This window comes from Oryctolagus cuniculus, chromosome 6 (assembly GCF_964237555.1).
Source record: "Oryctolagus cuniculus chromosome 6, mOryCun1.1, whole genome shotgun sequence".
Taxonomy (NCBI): Eukaryota; Metazoa; Chordata; class Mammalia; order Lagomorpha; family Leporidae; genus Oryctolagus; species Oryctolagus cuniculus.
Genome location: NC_091437.1, coordinates 155,752,446 through 155,770,935, shown reverse-complemented (window position 1 = coordinate 155,770,935; position 18,490 = coordinate 155,752,446). Strand labels below are relative to the sequence as shown.

The following is an 18,490-nucleotide window of genomic DNA, read 5'->3' as shown; positions in this document are numbered from 1 at the left end:
CACACTGCCATCTTGCCCACACCAGCTTTTTAAAAATGTTTACGTGTTAGGGTGAGAGGGCAGGTGTGATGGGAAGAATCACTATATTTCTAAAGTTGTACTTGTGAAATTTGTACTGATTAAATAAATGGTTTCTTTGGGAGAAAAAAAAAGTTTATGTGACCTAAATCTTGAAGACATCGATTTAGGATGAGTTTTACAACCATGTGGATTTTTATTTCCTGTTCCTTCTCATGGGAAAAAAAAAAAAAACCTGCCACTGTCAGCTCTGTGGCCCTGTAGAGGCACCAGACCTGTGTAGGGCTCTCCCCTTCACAGTCTTTGTGATTCTCTAGCATCTGTAGTGATGTGGTTAAAGGTCACAGATTTTGGAGCCAGGCTGCTGAAGATCAGATCCCAGCTCTGCCACTTCCTAAACTGAGTGATCTTGGGCAAGTAGCTTCAACTGTCTGTGCCTCCATTTCTTTATCTGGGAGGTGTGTTTACCTCATAGGGTTGTGGTGAGGACTGAGGGACATACAGTGCTCAGAGGCAGTACGAGGTGTACAGTCAGTGCTGCAAAATCACTTACTGTTACAGGGGTTCCTTGGCTTCTGAGGGGCTTACGTTTGTTCTACCTCACGATCACGGGGCTGCCTGGGAGCTGAGGCCGCTGCTGTGGCCACCCCACATCACAGGGGTTATTGAACCCCCATGGCTAGCCTTTAAAATGATAAAAAAAATCAGAATACAGTGCCTGTCAAGTGCATACTGCTTTCACGCCATCATAAAGTTGAAAAATCCTAAGGTGAACCATTGTTAAGTCAGGACTATCTGTATTACTATTACTCTCTCATTTGGCCAGGTGAGGTTGGTCAGAGTAAAGGGGACAGGCAGAAAGTTGTCTTTATCGTGCACAAAACTAGAATGCTGGTGCCCAGATTTTCAGACAAATCTATTTTCCATCCTCCTTATTGCCCCAGTGTCAGAAAGCCTTTCGTTGCCAGGGGATAACGGGCTGAATGCACAGAAATATTTGAATATATCTTGCCTCGTAAGAGCTCATACACTTCCTGTGGCCAAAGCTGAAGACTCAAGAGGACTTAGATGATTGTGTGACACCTGACTGCCCTCTGCACTCACAATAGCAGGAAGCCACCTGCAGACTTTCTGAAACTCAGCTTACAGCCTGGAGAGATCTGCCTCCCCACAGCTTTACATCCTGCTTCTGTCTGCTTGGATCACAATAGGAAGGGAGCTTTCAACCACACACCTAACGCGTGCATCACTCTTTGTTCTTGCCTTTGCTCTGGCTTTCCTGGAAGGTAGTAATGAGGCAAGTGTGATTACTGATGTGTTACAGGTGAGGAAACTGAGGTGCATTGAGAACTTGATTTACCCAGGGTCACATAGCAAGTGTTACCAGCCTTGAATCAAGCCATCTGATTCTCCGTCCATCACACAGTACTGCCATTCCTACTTTGTATAAGTCCCAGGCAACAGGAGACTCACAAGCCAGCCTCAGGCCATCCTTCCAGCTGTCTCGAAGTCTTATAATTTGTAAGACCATAGCCATCCTAAAAGGACTGACCTAAGTGTAAAGAACACCCACGAGTGTAAGGGTTTTGGTACTTGGCAGAATCAGCAAGTCACAGGCCAGAGCTGGGAAAGACCAAAGGTATGTGCTGTCATCAACCAGCTCATTTCTCTTTCCTGCCACCCCAGAATGAAAGACAAGGGCATTAGCACACAATTTTAAATGATGTTGCCTGGTTACAGGATATAGGAAACAATAGCTACTACAGGTGGAACAGCTGTCTCTGAGCAAGAAATTTTGCATCCTTTGAGTTACAGCCCTCCTGGGAAGACGAAAGCATCATTTTGGTGCTATGCGTTCTGCAGTCAAAGATAAACCAATGAGTCATCTCCATTTTTAGATGAAAAAAAGTGAAGCTCATGAAGATTAAGTACTTAGCACTAGGATTGGAACCCAAAATTCATTTACTGTCTTTTTATTAATTGGATCATGTAACTGGGAACATCAGAGGGTGGGTTCAGGCAGTTAGATCCAGTCAAATAGTGTCAAGTAGACCCTAGGTCTCTGTCCCTGTGTCTTGTCTCTCCTTTCCACTGAGCCAGCTTGCATTTCAGTCTTTCCCCACAGGCAGCACAGGTAGCCATTGGACTAAGGTCATACGCTCACCCGTGCAGCTGGGAGGTGAGCTCCATTCCTCCAGTGCCACTTGGATCCAAGTGGAGGTGTTTCCTCTAGAGGAGAGGAAATGCACCACGTGTGCTCATGCTTGGGGCGTGTCATCTGCAAAGCTCTCTCTCCTCCCAGACAGAAACCTCTGCCCGCAAGACAGCTTGTCTTGACCCTTTTGGAGCTCACAGCTTGGCCTGTGGAAGTTGCTTTAGTGGCAACCTATAAAAGAGGGAATCAAGTCTGATGACTAAAATCCTTTTCAGGAAGCTTGGGAAAACGTAGTGAATCGTTGAACTTTAAAAAATTCATTTCTTGGCCGGCGCCGCAGCTCACTAGGCTAATCCTCCGCCTAGCGGCGCCGGCACACCAGGTTCTAGTCCCGGTCGGGGCGCCGGATTCTGTCCCGGTTGCCCCTCTTCCAGGCCAGCCCTCTGCTGTGGCCAGGGAGTGCAGTGGAGGATGGCCCAGGTGCTTGGGCCCTGCACCCCATGGGAGACCAGGAAAAAGCACCTGGCTCCTGGCTCCTGCCACCGGATCGGCGCGGTGCGCCGGCCGCAGCGCGCCGGCTGCGGCGGCCATTGGAGGGTGAACCAACGGCAAAGGAAGACCTTTCTCTCTGTCTCTCTCTCTCACTGTCCACTCTGCCTGTCCAAAAAAAAAAAAAAATTTTTCATTTATTTATATGCTTACATATGTCCGAGTTTGAAGTATCAGTAAATATCAGATTTCTCAAGCTACTGGTCACGGCAGGAAAGAAATCTGCTATGATCCATGCATTTGCCCACTAGCTTTGTAACTGCACAGTTAATACCTGCAGATACTAGTAAATAAATGAGTTTCTTTATTCTGTGTATTAGAATAACTTGGAGTAAAACCCAGTGTGCTTGAAGAAGTGTCTTATGTAAAATAACACTTCTCAAAGGCAAATTTTTTGTCAGAAAAATTTAAACCTGCCTTAAGCTCTTGGAAAATGAAAGTTTTTTGTTTTGTTTTGTTTTAGGACTGTTCGTAAGGAATATATCACTGCAAAATATGTGGATCACAGGTTTTCAAGGAAGACCTGCTCATCAGCAGCAGCGAAACTGAATGAACTGCTTGAGGCTGTCAAATCCAGGGATTTACTTGCACTAATTCAAGTCTATGCAGAAGGAGTGGAGCTCGTGGAGCCACTCCTGGAATCAGGACAGGTCAGGCCTCACTAAGTTATGGGACAAAATATCACCACCAAACATCAGTTTAAAAGGTTACTGATTCTAATGTCATTTAATGAGATTCTTATACATTAGGTAACCATATCTAAAGTGAATTTGAGAGTGTGAAGGGGTGCTCATTATAATTACTAGGAGGCAATGGAAATAAATGAAGCTGTTGAGGCAGACAGCCTGTGATCATCCTATTTCTATTTACCCTTCCGTTTTAGGAACTTGGAGAGACAGCCCTTCATCTTGCAGTCCGAACTGCCGACCAGACATCTCTCCATTTAGTTGACTTTCTTGTACAAAACTGGTATGATTTTTGTATTCTCTATTGAATTATTTGAATGTTCTTCATAATTTAACATAAACCAGTTCTGGAGTGACCGAATCAGGAGTCGGCAAGCTTTTTCTATAAGAAGCCACATAGTGAAGATTTTAGGCTTTGCAGACCTTGAGGTCTCTATCACAGCTCGTCACTTCACCAGTACAGTGTGAAACACCATAGGCAATAGGTATATGAGAGAGTGGCTGTGTTCCAATAAAACTTTATTTACAAAAACAAGTGGCAAGCCAGATACGGCACACAAGCTGCAGTTTCCAATCCTTGGCCTTGATAAATGTAAAATCTTGTCTCTGTGTCCAAAAAACCTGCTGCCCTAGCAGAGTTTGAAAAAGATGACAGCACAGTCAACCAGGCTTGAGAGCTTTTATTGTTCATAAGCTCAATATAAGACTGTGTGTGACTAGATCAATAGTTAATTCAAATTCAGGACACACTGATAGGAAAATAATACTGAACACAGAAGGTTTGCACTTGCTAAATTCTGTATTGGGCAGTTCTATAAACAACAGATTAGAAGGAAGAACTGGAGCTTGTCCACAAGAGAATGATGAAAATAGTGAGGGGCTTTGAACCTACCTGTGAAGAGTGTTTTGTGGACACAAGCCACATGGGGTAACTGTCTAAGAATCCTGCTTACACATTTTCCAGGAACTTTTTGAACTACCCTGTACGCCTCATGGATAAGCAGAGAAGGCAGTAATCTTTAGGTATAAGTTATAATAGAGACATATTTTCCTAATAATGTGATTTTCTCAGTGGGAACCTGGACAAGCAGACGGCCCTGGGGAACACAGTCCTCCACTACTGTAGTCTCTATGGTAAACCTGAGTGTCTGAAGCTGCTTCTCAGGAGCAAGCCCACCATGGACATCGGTAAGAATGTGGCCGTGTGGTCTCTCAGCGACCCCAGTAAGAGCATTTGTTCCGCCAAGACAGATTTGCTTATATTTTGGTTATTGTTCCTTGCCTTTTTAAGATGTGTCCTAGATAGTTATACAAGTTTATTTTTCCCCTATTCCAGTGAACCAGGCTGGAGAAACTGCCTTGGACATAGCAAAGAGACTAAAAGCTACCCAGTGCGAAGATCTGGTAAGCAGAATTGGAATGGGAGCTTTCTTGTACGCCAGCTGCCTTAAAATGTCTTCTGCAAACTGGAATTAGAGATAAAAGCAGCAGATTCATTTTTTTGTAGCATTGGCTAAAGCTGGCGAGTACTAGATTCCGTTGGAAAGAGTGGTAAAAGGGTAAATTCGTCATCCGCATGTCTTCTGAGTGCAGCTGTGGCATGGGAGCTGCAAGACATTTGAGAGGTATTATTACCAGACAGGCGTGTGGACTGAGGTCTGCTTTTTACTTGCCAGACCATTAGGCTTTCTCTGCAGCTTAACCATGAGGAAGAATTATTCAGGAAGCCATTTCCAAAAGTGGACCAAGTAAAGCTCGGAGTGTGATGGCTTTTGAATTGTTAAACACTGAGAGCAGCTGAGCTCACAGAGACCCACAGAACAGATGAGGCCCTACCCATCCACCTACCCACAGCTGAGTAGCCTTTCCAGAGTGGCTCAGCCCACCAAGGCCCCCAGGAGACAGCTAGGCAGCCCCACCCATCTTCCTATGGCCCCAGAACACAGTTGAGCAGCCCACTGGTACCTTGAAAAGCAGAGGCTTAGCTGATGTTACCTGTGCAGCCCTTAAAAACTGGCAGGCACCCTACCTGGGCACAACATGGTGGTCATTAGACACTGATAGACCCCTCTGCAATTCCACCCTGCTACTAGGCATGCTGTGACACAATTCACCTGGGCCCACAAGAATGTCTCCACACTCAGATTACCTGCAGAAACCCATACCCACAGCCAGGTGAACTGCATACAGAGCCACCACTGACCCTACCCTACCTACTAGCGGTGCAGCCCACAACCGCTGCAGCCTACGGCACTGAGATACCTGCAGACAATGTCAACGTTGATTACAGGTGAAGAAGCTGCATGGTCATTACAAGAGAGTGCACACCTGGAGCCAGAGCCAATCTATCCTTTCCAAACAACATCCTAGAACACGTTGCCAGCAGAAAGTCTTTTACTGTGAAAGCCACCCTGTGCAACTGGTAAAAGTAATTAACCCGGCCGGCGCTGCGGCTCACTAGGCTAATCCTCCACCTTGTGGCGCCGGCATACCGGGTTCTAGTCCCAGTCGGGGCACCGGATTCTGTCCCTGTTACCCCTCTTCCAGGCCAGCTCTCTGCTGTGGCCAGGGAGTGCAGTGGAGGATGGCCCAAGTGCTTGGGCCCTGCACCCCATGGGAGACCAGGAGAAGTACCTGGCTCCTGCCATCGATCAGTGCAGTGCGCCGGCCGCAGTGTGCCGGCCGCGGTGGCCATTGGAGGGTGAACCAACGGCAAAGGAAGACCTTTCTCTCTCTCTCTCACTGTCCACTCTGCCTGTGAAGAAATTAAAAAAAAAAAAAAGTAACCCATCAGATGCACAAAAACCAACGTAGGGGCACAAAATCATAAAAAACACAAAGTAACACGATGCCTCCAAAGGAACAAAATAACTCTGGCAACAGACCACAAAGAAATGGAAATCAACAAATTATATGACAAAAATTCAAAATAATGGTTTTACATTCCTACAGACTTACTTTTAAGGGTACAGTTTAAAAATTTGCCATGGGACCTCAAATCTTCTTAAGCTGGTGGGTAATTTAAGTGTTGAAGTGATCATATGGGTAGGATTAAGTGTTCAGTAATAATCATAGAATTAAAAAGGAGTGAAGGCTCCAACATGGGAAGCAGTCCACACAACAGATTCATAGAATGACAGTCGTTTTAAGTAGCACTCTGACCTCAGAATCAGCCCTTAAGACATTCTGGTCTGGCTGAAAAGCCCACAAGAGTAATTTCAGGCATGGAAAGCCAATGGGCAAAAAGTGTCCTACATTAAGGACCTCTGTGGGTGAGACCTCAATGGAAAGAAGTGTGGTCATCAAAGAAGGATGTATTTTTCTTTGAAGGGAGGAGAGCACTTCCACTTTGCTGATGGCCTTGACTAAATAGTGAAGGAATTTGTGGATTCAAAAGGCTTCCATAGCCTAGTAGCTCATGTCAAGAGCCCTGGGTGATCACTGAGGTCGTACATAAGTGTTAATTATTAAATTAACAACAAAATTCACTGTGCACCTGTGCCCTCAAAGAGTTGTATTAGGAGAGTTAGCAGTAAAACTTGTTTTTAAGTGTGTTAAGTAGAGGATATACTTATGTCTCATAATTTTAGTTAGGCCAGAGTGTCCAACTCCATTGCTTGTTTTTCTTTTTTTTTTTTTTTAAGATTTATTTGCAAGAGTTATAGACAGAGGTAGAATCAGAGAGAGAGGTCTTCCATCCACTGGTTCACTCCCCAGATGGCTGCAATGGCCGGAGCTGAAGCCAGGAGCTTCCTCCGGGTCTCCCAAGCAGTTGCATGGGCTCATGAACTTGGGCCATCTTCTATTGCTATCCCAGGCATAGCAGAGAGCTGGATCGGAAGAGAAGCAGCTGGGCCTAGAACCAGTGCCCTTATGGGATGCTGGCACTTCAGGCCAGGGCTTTAACCTGCTGCACCACAGCACCAACCCCCATTGCTTGTTTTCTTAGGTGCTGCTTTAATTAATGACAAAACTTATTCCCAAAGACTTTCTTTTAATGTATTAAGTGGAGGATACTGTTAATGTCTCATATGCTACAGTTATGTCTAAAATGCTCCCAAAAGATGTTTTGTTCTTGGGTGCCTCTTTAAAGTTAATTAAGTTTCTCAAAAAAAGTGAAATTAACTATGAGATGCAATGACTTTGAACAGCCCTTGTCTCAACTATTGAGAAACAGTTTTTCTTCTTCTTTTTTCATACAAATTGATGAACTCTTTACTTACTGTAGACTTAATCTTCTGTGCATAAAGTTAATTGAAAATAGATCTTAACATAAAATAAGACTGGGAATAGGAGAACGAGGAAGAAGAGGGTGGAAGTGTGGTTGAGAGGTTGGCACAGTGGGAAGAATCACTATATTCCTAAAGTTGCACTGAAGAAATACATGAAGTTTGTATTCATTAAATAAAAGGTTTATCTGGAAGGAAAATAAAACAAAGTAATGATTTTAAGGAAACTTAGTGAGATGCAAAGAAATATGAACAGACAGACAACTCAGTGATATTAAGAAAACTACCCATGATACAAATGAGAAATTCAGGAAAGATCAGAAATCTTTAAACTAAGGAAGTCAATTAACGAAATTTAAAATACATTTGAGAGCCCCCAGAGAAGAATTGAGCAGGCAGAAGAAAGAATTTTTGAGCTTTGAAGACAGTCTTTTGAAGTAACTCTGTCAGACAGAAAAAAAAAAAAAAAAAAAAAGCACAGAAATTTAAAAGAACAAAGCCTTCAACGCTTACGGGACACCATTAAGCCTGCCCAGATTCTAATTATGGGTATTCCAGAAGGGAATGAGAGGGGAAAGGCATAGAAAACCTACTCAATGAAATAATTGCTGAAAATCCTCCCAAAAAAATCTTGGTAAACATGTCAGCATCCAGGTCCAGGAAGTCCAAAGGACCCCTAATAGATCTAACAAAAAGATCCTTTTCAAGGCAAAAACAAGACAGAGAAAATTCTAAAAGCAGCCAAGAGAAAAGACTCTAGTCACTAGTGAGGAAATCCTCATTAGATTGATAGCAGCCTTCCCTTCTGAAATGAAGCCTCACAGATCAGGAGAGAATAGGGTGAAACATTCAAGGTTGTGAAAGGAAAAAGAGAATTCCAGCTGAGAATACAGTTAAGCAGTCCTTCACAAATGAAAAAAAAAAAAACTTTCCGTGACAGGCAAAAACAGAAGGAATTGATCACCACCGTACTGACCCTACAGGAAATGCTTACAGGACTCCTACGTAGAAGCGAAGCAATGGGGGCTGGTGCTGTGGTATAGCGGCTAAAGCCACTGAGGCATCCCATATGGGTGCCAGTTCGAGCCCTGGCTGCTCCACTTCCAATCAGGCTCACTGCTAATATGCCTGGGAAGGCAGCAGAAGATGGCACAAGTGGTTGGGCCCCTGTACCCACCTGGGAGACCCAGAAGAAGCTCCTGGCTCCTGGCTTCAGATCAGCACAGATCCAGACATTGTGGCCATTTGGGGAGTGAACCAGCAGATGAAAGATCTTGCAATTGCTTGCTCTCTCAATATATAACTCTGAATTTTAAATATTTTTTTTTAAAAATAAGAGTTTAAAACAGATGTGATTTGATAGACAACCAACTAGGAATCATGCTAGATCCTAGCAGGGAGGCCAGGCAGAAGGAAGGTATTTAAAAAAGAAAAGGAAGTGAAGCAATGATAAGCCATCATGAGAACACACAGAAGTACAAATATCAACAGAGTACACAAAAGATAGAAGAGAAAGCTAGTGATTGCTATTTTATTTTTCCTTTTTTATGGATTTGACTTGCTGTAATTTGGTTTGAGTTCTTTTCCTCTGTATTAATTAGGACTGTAATTCTATAATTTTTTTTCTTAGATCCATCAGATTTTCCTATCAGCGTTATTGGTCTCTCTCTTTTTTTTTTTTTTTTAAGATTTATGTATTTATTTGAAAGACAGAGTTAGAGAAAGGCAGAGAGAGAGAGTATGAAGTCTTCGATCCGTTGGCTCACTCCTCAAATGGCCACAACAGCCAGAGCTGGGCCGATCCAAAGCCAGTAGCTTCCTCTGGGTTTCTCACATGGGTGCAGGTGCCCAAGGACTTGAGCCATCTTCTACTGTTTTCCCAGGTGATAGCAGAGAGCTGAATCAGAAGTGGGGCAGCCGGGACTCGAATTGGCACCCACATGGAATACTGGCACTGCAGGCAGCGGCTTTACCTGCTATGCCACAGCACTGGTTCCGTATTATTCATCTCTCAAAATGAGTTGGAAAGCATTTGATCCTTCTCTGCTTTCCTGAAGAACTTCATATTATTGTTTCTTCTTTAAATGTTGAGTAGACTTCCCAGTGAAACTCTTCAGGTCTTTAGTTATCTCTGGGGGAAGGGTTTTAAACTGAATTTCTTAGTACATTTGGAGCTATTCAAAAAATATTTTTCCATCTATATCTGAATTTGCGTTTTGAAAAAATATGCACATTTCACATAAGTTTCTGGAATTTTGACATAAAATTGTTTAACATTCTTTCAAAAATAGAGTGGGTGTTTAGCCTAGTGATTTCGATACCTGTATACCACATCGGAGCACCTGGGTTCAGTTTTTGGCTCTAGCTCCTGACTTGAGCTTCCTGCCAATGCAGACCTTGTGAGGCAGCAAGTGATGGCTCAGGTAATTGGGTCCTGCCACCCCCACGAGAGACCCGGATTGCATTCCTAGCTCTGGCTCTGGCCCTTGCAAGCATCGGAGGAGTGAATAGCAGATGGAAGCATTTTCTCTCTCCTGTCTGTCTCTCTCTCTCCCCCTCTTTTTTTTTTCTTTTTTTTTTTCTTTTTTTTTTTTTTTTTTTTTTTTTTTTTGACAGGCAGAGTCTCCCCCTCTTTTTTTACAGTTAATCTCATAGAAACTGAGAGTAGAACAGAACCAGAAGGTGACAGGGAGAGGAGTGGAGGGAAGGTGAAAGGAATGGTTAATCCATGAATGTGATGTTAGTTAGTTTGGAGGAACAGGTTCTGGTGTTCTGTGTCACAGCAGGGTGACTGTTGTGTGCAATGACGTATTGTGTCTTTCAAAACAGCCAGGAGAGAATCTTTAATGTTCTCACCACAAAGAGATGGTAAATGTTTGAGATGATGGGCATACTAAATATTCTTATTTGATCATCAAATAATGTATACATATATCAAAACATCACATTGTAGTCTGTGTATGTCAATCCATAAAAGGTTAACCACACTGCTCTCCTAGCCAATCACCCATTCTTTTGTGCATTTGCGGGGAGGGGGAGCTGCTGGTTCTTTCTTCATGACTGCATGATTCTCGTAACCGCAGAAAGAACAAGAAAGGAAAGAGAAGTTACATTCCTTTGAGTTTCTGCTGAGTGCCTGGTTCCAGGCCTAAGAGTTGTGTTTTGTTTTGTTTTAAAGATTTGTTTGTTTATTTTGAAAGCAGAGTGACAGAGATCTTCCATCTGCTAGTATACTCCCCAAATGGCCACAACAAGCAGGGCTGGGCCGGACGGAAGCCACGAGCCAGGAAGCCAGGAACTCTATCTGGGTCTCCCACACGGGTAACAGAAACTCAAGTATTGTAACCACTATCTGCCACTTCCCAGGCACACCAGCGGAGAGCCAGATCAGAATCAGCAGTTGAGGTTCTTAACCTGCACTATGATACGGGGTACAAGTGTCCTGAGCAGCAACTTAACCTGTACCACAGCACCCACCCCCATTTTTTATTCTTAAAAGAATCCTTTGAGGGGCCAGTATTGTGGCACAGCACATTAAGCTGCCACCTGTGATGCAATTTGGGTCCAATTTGGGTACATGTTTGAGTGCTGCCTGTTCCGCTTCTGATCTCGCTCCCTACTAATGTACCTGGGAAAGCAGTGGAAGATGGCTCAATTCTTTGGAATCCTGCACCCTTCTGGGAGACCTGGATAAAGCTCTGGCTCCTGGCTTTGGCCTACTGCAGCCCTGCCCATTGTGGCCTTTTGGGGTATAAACCAGAGGATGGAAGATCTCTCTCTCTCTCCTCCCACCCCCATCTGTGTATGCCACTCAAATAAATAAATCATCTTTTAAAAAAATCCTTTGAGACAATTGTCCCTGCCTTATTTTATGAATAAGAAAAGGGGCCACAGATTGGACTGGGACTGTGGCTGTAAAGGCCAGCCTGTTAAATATTATGATTTTGATTTCCAGCCCCCAATCTGCAGTTTTCAGGCTCATTTTAAAAGTATTAAGAAAGGTTTTAATTTTGGAGTGAAGTCAGATTACCAAAATAAAGAAAGCTGTGCCTATAATTGTTTGCAGTTCCTCACCAGACATGTGGCAGTCCAGCTGATCTGATCAGTGGTTTGCCTACAGAGCAGCTACTGACCATTCATTTAAAATCAGGAATGCACTGGGTTTGATAATCTTGAGGTCTTCTGGCATCTGAGTGATGTGCACTTGCTCTTACTTCCAGCTTTCCCAAGCTAAGTCTGGAAAAATCAATCCACATGTCCATGTGGAATATGAATGGAATCTTCGACAGGAGGAGATGGATGAAAGTGATGATGATCTGGATGACAAAGTAAGTGTAAATGATCTCCTTCCGTTTTTCTACAGCATGGGATAAAGGGGTGTGTGTGCGTGTGTGTGTGTGTGTGTGAGAGAGAGAGAGAGAGGTTGATTGATAGATTTTTTTTAAAAATCCCAGGATGTGCTGAGACCATTGCCATTGCTGGGTCTTTAACTCTTGTCGGTTACTCTAACAGCTGTGTTACCCAGGATTATGCAGAGAAACAGAACCCATAGGAGAGAAAGAGAAAGTTCATTTTAAGGAATTGGTTCACACAGTTGTGGAGGCTGGCTCAGAGTCCCAGGATTTGCTGTTGCAGTCTTGAGATGAAGGGTAGTCTGGCTCATCTTTGAAGGCCTCCATCTTTTCTCTGACACCCCTGAACTGACTGTATGAGGCCCACCCAACTTTGTGGAGGGTCGTCCTCTTTACTCAAAACCTAGTGATTACATAGTGATCACATCTGAAAAATACCTCACAGCATCATCTGAATTGGAGTTTGACCACGCTCTGGGGACCCTGTAGCCTAGCCAAGCTGACACATAAGATTGGCCTTCAAAATAACTTATTAGTGAAGAAGATCCTGTATTGACGGTCCAGATGTGGACCAGTTTGTGTTAAGCACTTAGGCTGTCTCAGCTCATCTTCACTGAAAGTGCCCAAGGGCATTGCTGCTGTTCCCATTTTATAGAAGACAGACTGACACACAAAGAGAGTTGCACAGCAGCCTGTCTGCAGTCTGATAGCCAGTAAAGGCAGCCCCATGGAGGTCCCCAGTTCCCTGGGACTCTTTGATGGGTAGCTCTTGACTTCCTTGGAAAGAGCTGGTGAGCAGATATAAATTGGCCATTTCCTCTATGCAGGAATGGTCAAAGAGGTTCTAAAGGCATTCACCACTTTTAAGAGACTGTATCAAGAAGGAAACACTGGAGGTGGGTTTCTTTTCCTGTCAAAGAAGCAGGGAAGGATGCATCATTCCAGGGAGCAGTAGCAGCATGTACCAATGCAAGGGGTGGTGATTGGCGGAGCCTGGAGGTCTGAGCAAAGGGAAGAGAAATGCCAGTGTGATATGCACTGGCCAGGGTGGGGGATGGGGGGGTGGTGGTAGACAGAGACTGCCCCGCAGAATTAAACATATCAGCTTAGGGAGGGCCTTGCAGGCCAGGCTGAACCTTTTGGCTTCTATCCAAGCTGTCAAAAGCCAGCAGAGGAACAAGTTTCCTGCCAGCTCTGGCTACAGTGTAAAAAATTGGGCACAAGTACTGCACTGGGAGCCGTGAGCACCTGCACTAGGGATGGGCTTGAGAGGCATCTGCAAGGAATCCGTGCAGGGCCCAGGGACTCAGCTGACCCTGTAGTTTCTAACTTGGGCAGTCGAATGAATGCCGATGCCATCACAACAACTGCTAACGCCAGTGACACCCCACGGGCTGTTCAGAATACCTTGGAATCCAAAAGCTTGGGGGTTGGATTTACAGATCTGTGAGGCGTCAACATGTAGGTGGCCATCACGCCTTGGGTGTGATGAGTTTAAGAGGATGTGAAATGAGAAGAGAGGTCAAGATTGAGAACTTAAACATTAAATGCTAAAGTGTCTGTGCTGGGAAAAATGCTTGTTAATTAGAGGTTAAATCTGACTGTGACCTTGCTCTGTGTTTCTGAATACGGCTGCCGATCCCTGACCGGTGTTTCACTAGCATAGTCGGTAGTGATGGCATGAGCTGTGGCAGTGTCAGATCTGGGTCCTTTGATTTGTATATCGTTGCTATGATGTGGGCTCGTCCTGTGGCCAACCACACATAGCACAGAGAGCCACAGAGTGCAGATTTCCACCCGAGCCCACCCTGCAGAGGTCATCAGTAAGCCTTAAGGCAGCCAGCCCTTGGTTGTTATCTCACCCGGTCTTATCTCGTCTGCCAGCCAAGCCCTGTCAAGAAAGAGCGCTCACCCAGGCCGCAGAGCTTCTGCCACTCCTCCAGCATCTCCCCACAAGACAAGCTGACGCTGTCGGGCTTCAGCACTCCCAGGGACAAGCAGCGGCTCTCCTACGGAGCCTTCACCAACCAGATCTTCGTGTCCACTAGCACAGATTCGCCCACGTCACCAACCACGGAGGCACCTCCTCTGCCTCCTAGAAACGCCGGGAAAGGTACGGGCTTTGAGGGCTCTATGCCTCCATCCTCAGTGCTGGTAGTTGGCCCAGCTTTGAGGTGAGAGCTGCAAAGTGTATTTGAGTGACAGAGTACAGAATGTATTGTCAGGAGCAACTTGAAATAGGGCCCTTGGCGTTGGCCCCACACCAGCAGCAGGACCAGGTGTATGTGGGCACCCTTCATGCAGCATCTTGTTTTGACCTCACAACTAGCCTGTGGGGTGTGAGCTTCTGTACCCATTTTGCAGAAGAGGAAACTAAGTCCAAAAAGGTAAAGTGGCTTGCCTGAAGTCACACAGCTAGTAAACGGTAGGGTTGAAAGTCAATCCAAGGTCTGTATGGCTCTAGAACCTGTATTTTGTATGATATGGGATGGAATTTCAGTGCTACTTTAAAAAGTTTTTCACTAACTAAAATACCTCTCTTCTGAGGAGGATTCTCGTAGTACCTACTAGTGGTACTTAATAGTTGTGAAGTACTTGCTTATGTGAGGCACTGCCCATTTAATGGTCGCAGAATGAGAGGGATACTGCACTCAGTGACATCACGCACGCAAAGGGACTATGGTTCAGAGAGGTGGAATAATTGGCCTAAAGTTCTCAGCTCCTGGGGATTCTAACCCAGGTTCTGTGTGAACAGGGCTCACGCTCCTGTACTCTGGTGAAGACTGATTTTCCACGAGACACTGCCTGGGGAGGAATCTTCGTGGGGGAGGGTCATTACTCTGCGTGTGCTTCCTGAGGCTAGCACCTCAGGCTGATGGGCCTGAACCCTGTGACACCTTTCTTGTCCCGTGGGCCCCGTCCACAGCTCACAAAGGCAGTGTGTTCCCACCTATATGTCCAGGCACATAAATGACGACGTTAAAGGGTCACACCGGCCAAGCAGATGATTGACAGGTAGCCAAAACTGTGGCCCTGCCCGGAATGGCCAGTGCAGGGTTCTCCCTGCCTTCCCGGTTCGTGCCATCCCAGGTTTCAGGCGCCTCGCACATACAATGCTGTGCCTATCCGACTCACACTGGGGCTGTTTTGTGAGAAATGTAAGCTTTATTCAGAGCAGTGTTTTATCAGAGCTGATTCCCCATTGAGATAGTGTTATCAATGGGAGCTATGTTCTTAGAGAGACCCCAGATGCCCCCGTAGATCACAAGTAACGGGGAAGAGTTAAAATTTGACTCTGGCGTGAACGGTTCTCTCCAAAGACAAAAAGTGGTGACAGCAGCAATGCGCACGTGAGCCGAAGGTTTTACCCACTGGCGTCTTCTTGCCATTGTGTCTGTGACGCTGGGATGTCCGTTCTGCAGTCGCTAGCATGTCAATCCGCACGGCTGTGGCTGGGGTGTAGGAGGACTGTGTGGCTGCTCCCCTCTGGGCCGTGAGAGTCCCGTTCAGGATAGCAGTCTGACAGGAGTGGAAATTGTGCTTTTGCACCCCCGAGAGCGCTGTGAGACCCCTCTGGACCAAATAAGAAACTCTGAAAGATTTCATAGCCCCTGATGGTGGTTGCCAACGTAGTGGTAGAGACCCACGTAGGCAGGCATGACCTGCACCTGTTGAGAACCTCCACTCCCACTGAGAAGCCTGACAGTGGTCTACAGGAGAAAATGACACCAGTGTCTGGAGACCAAGGGGCCCCCTCACCTCCCTTCACCCTCTGCTGTAATTTTATCTTGAGAGCTCACAGAAGCCCATAAAACACACTATCTGACTCCACGCCAAGTGTCTTTCTCCCGCCTTAAATAAATTCTGACGGGCTCTTTACCAAAGATCCAGGAGACAAAGACTAAATTTATTTAGTGACCCAGCTGCTGCAACAAGTGCTTAGAGACTTGGCCATAGCAACCGTGGTCAGCTAAGGATAGGCTCCTTAGCCCCCTCCCCTGACTCAAAAAAAAAAAAAATTTCTCCCTATGAACATGAGAGGGCTCTTCCTGGCTGTTGATAGCCGGACATCAGATTTGTGGAGTGGCCTATCTGCCGGTCAGGCGTAGGGAACACAGCTTCCCCAAGACTTTGCTAGGAGATTAGAAATGTGTGATCTAGCATAGCTCACATGGCCTTACCGTTGGAAACACTGGTTACGCTTAGAATGGAGCTCTTAGAAGACATTGTTAGAGGTCAGCTGATGGCTGTGTGCAGAGATAATTCTTCTCTGTTTTGTGGCCCCTACTCTGTTTTTTTTCCCCCATTTCATCCTGTTAACTGGTAGAATCATTTGCATGAAAACAAGGCGGTCTTGAATCTGCCCCCTGGACTGCTGCTCCTCCAAGGCAAGGAAAGCAGAGGTCTTTTATTAGCAGCAGGAGTCATTTCCACAACTGTGAATTTCAGGGTCTGAGGCATGGCGGCTTCCGGCCAGGCAGAGACAGACCCTCATGATAGAGTCCCCACAAATAAGAGCAATACACAGGGCAACAGTAGAATGGATTCTTCTGAACTCAGCCCAGGCGGGAATATTTTTAAGAAACTCCAGCTGCCTCATCAAAATTCAGAGTTTTGACCTAAATTACTACCAAGCAAAGCCCCCTTGTGCCTGAGTAGCACGCCAGTCAGTCTCAGAAGAACCCAGCAATTCAGAATCCCAAATTTACCATCCTTAAGTCTCTGCAGAAACATTTTGCTGCCTAACACCTCTTCAGTTGTGAGGTCCAGAGAGATCAAATCAAAGCTGTGATATTAATGTAAGTAGCAGGAGAGTCTGATTAGCGGCTCCCCCAGCTCCCTCTTTATGCTTATTAAGGCTAGAGGTTCTTCAGGCTGGCCAAGGTTAGTTTGTTTTTCATCTGTAAGTTAAAATAATGTTACAGAACTTGGATTTCTTGTTGTTGTTGTTGTTGTTAGAAAAATGCTGAAAGATTAATGCAGTCTGCAACGCATTGTGCAGATAGAGAAACTGAGCCCCAGAAAGGTTAAGGAGCTTCCTTCAGGTCACATAGAGACCGAAATTGGATGGAGATTAACATGGGCCTTCAGGCTTGTCAGACCTGCTGGTTTCTTCTTTTGCATTCTGAGGAAGATGGAAAGAACTTTTCTGTCTTGCCTGCCTTGTGGAACTGTCATCAGAACCCAACGAGCAGTAGGAGGGGACTTCAGAAATGTTGGGGAAAACTGAATGAGAGACGAGTTTGTTTTGGTGCAAAAAAATTCTGAAATCCATGCCCAGTTTTTTCGTCTTTTGCGTTATTCATGTACTACTATAAGAGACTTTTGTGAGTATTATTAGCCTGTGTGAGACTCTAGATGTTTCTAGGATGTGGAGCAAGGTGGTAGACCACACGATGCCACAGTACTCTTCGCACAAAACAGGTACTTGAAAGTATACAGTGTTTATGATTCGTTGGTTTATTTACCTGTTTTTAAATAATTTTAAGCTATAGAACTGTTTCTTTTCTTGCCTTGCCAAATGTTGTACCTTTCCAGTAGCAGTGACAAACATTTATACCTGACATAGAGTCAGTAGCTCACATGTAATGTTTGTGGAGATTAAATGAGAAATACATGAAAAGTTTAGCTTACACCTGGCACTTAGTACTCCATGGAGAGGACTACAGCTGACGTTGAAGGCACTACAACTCCTCAGCTTTGAAAAAAGAGTCCTTTGGGAGGTAAGGGCTAGAGTGAGGTGACCCAAGTCTGCTGAATTAACAAGAGCTGTAAATAGACCCAGCACTCAGTAGGCCCCGTTCTCAAACTAAGAATTTGTTAAGTAAATGAATGATAATTCCAATCTCAAGAAGCTTATTTAATGTACTTAAAAGAACTACCTTGGCAAGCCTTTGAAAATAGAAACAACTGACATGCTAATTACAGTTCATTCCCATCTATTCATAGTCAAGACCCTGGAGTCGACATACTGTAGCCCCTCTGAATAATGTGCATACATCTGTTAACCCTGCATTGTGCACAGTAAGACTTCCTTCCTCAGACAGGCTCTGACTTTGGTCTGGTAAACTAGTAGGTGATTCGCACAAAAGAAACGCAGTGGCTGGTGTTCTCAGAGCCTCAGTAGGACACTTGGGTGAAGACTCTGTGCCATGCAGATATCAAACTAGATGCTATCCTTGACATTAGTCTCAATGAAGAGACTAAATGCCCACATTAATCAGAGACTATGTCTGAAAGTAATAAGCTAAGATCAGTCTGTGGCAAGCCCAGCCACAGCTCCATAGTCAAGGGGAACTCCTGTGAACCTTCTCAAACTTCACTTTCTGTCCTTCTAAGAAGCCTTCTTCGACTTGTCCCACAAGAAACTGTGACTCCTTCCCCGTGTGCCAACACAGCTACAGCACTGTTGAGCTGCTAGGGTGCTGTTGGAGAGGTGTGGAGACAGGAGAGGTGCGGATTGCAGCCCTGAGGAGGGGGCCAGGGACAGAGCTCTGGAGG

The 18,490-nt window shown here is 45.2% G+C and overlaps 1 protein-coding gene across 8 annotated transcripts in view; it reads left to right on the top strand.

The window, feature by feature from the left end:
* ASAP1 (ArfGAP with SH3 domain, ankyrin repeat and PH domain 1) overlaps positions 1 to 18,490 on the top strand; it is a 381,209-nt gene that overhangs the window by 330,378 nt on the left and 32,341 nt on the right. For all 8 annotated transcript variants that reach the window (XM_051844826.2, XM_051844821.2, XM_051844824.2 and 5 more), the window contains 6 exons: positions 3,186 to 3,372; positions 3,606 to 3,691; positions 4,481 to 4,596; positions 4,745 to 4,812; positions 11,858 to 11,965; positions 13,874 to 14,102. In XM_051844826.2, coding sequence (XP_051700786.1) covers positions 3,186 to 3,372; positions 3,606 to 3,691; positions 4,481 to 4,596; positions 4,745 to 4,812; positions 11,858 to 11,965; positions 13,874 to 14,102 — 794 coding nt within the window. The remainder of the gene's footprint in view (positions 1 to 3,185; positions 3,373 to 3,605; positions 3,692 to 4,480; positions 4,597 to 4,744; positions 4,813 to 11,857; positions 11,966 to 13,873; positions 14,103 to 18,490) is intronic.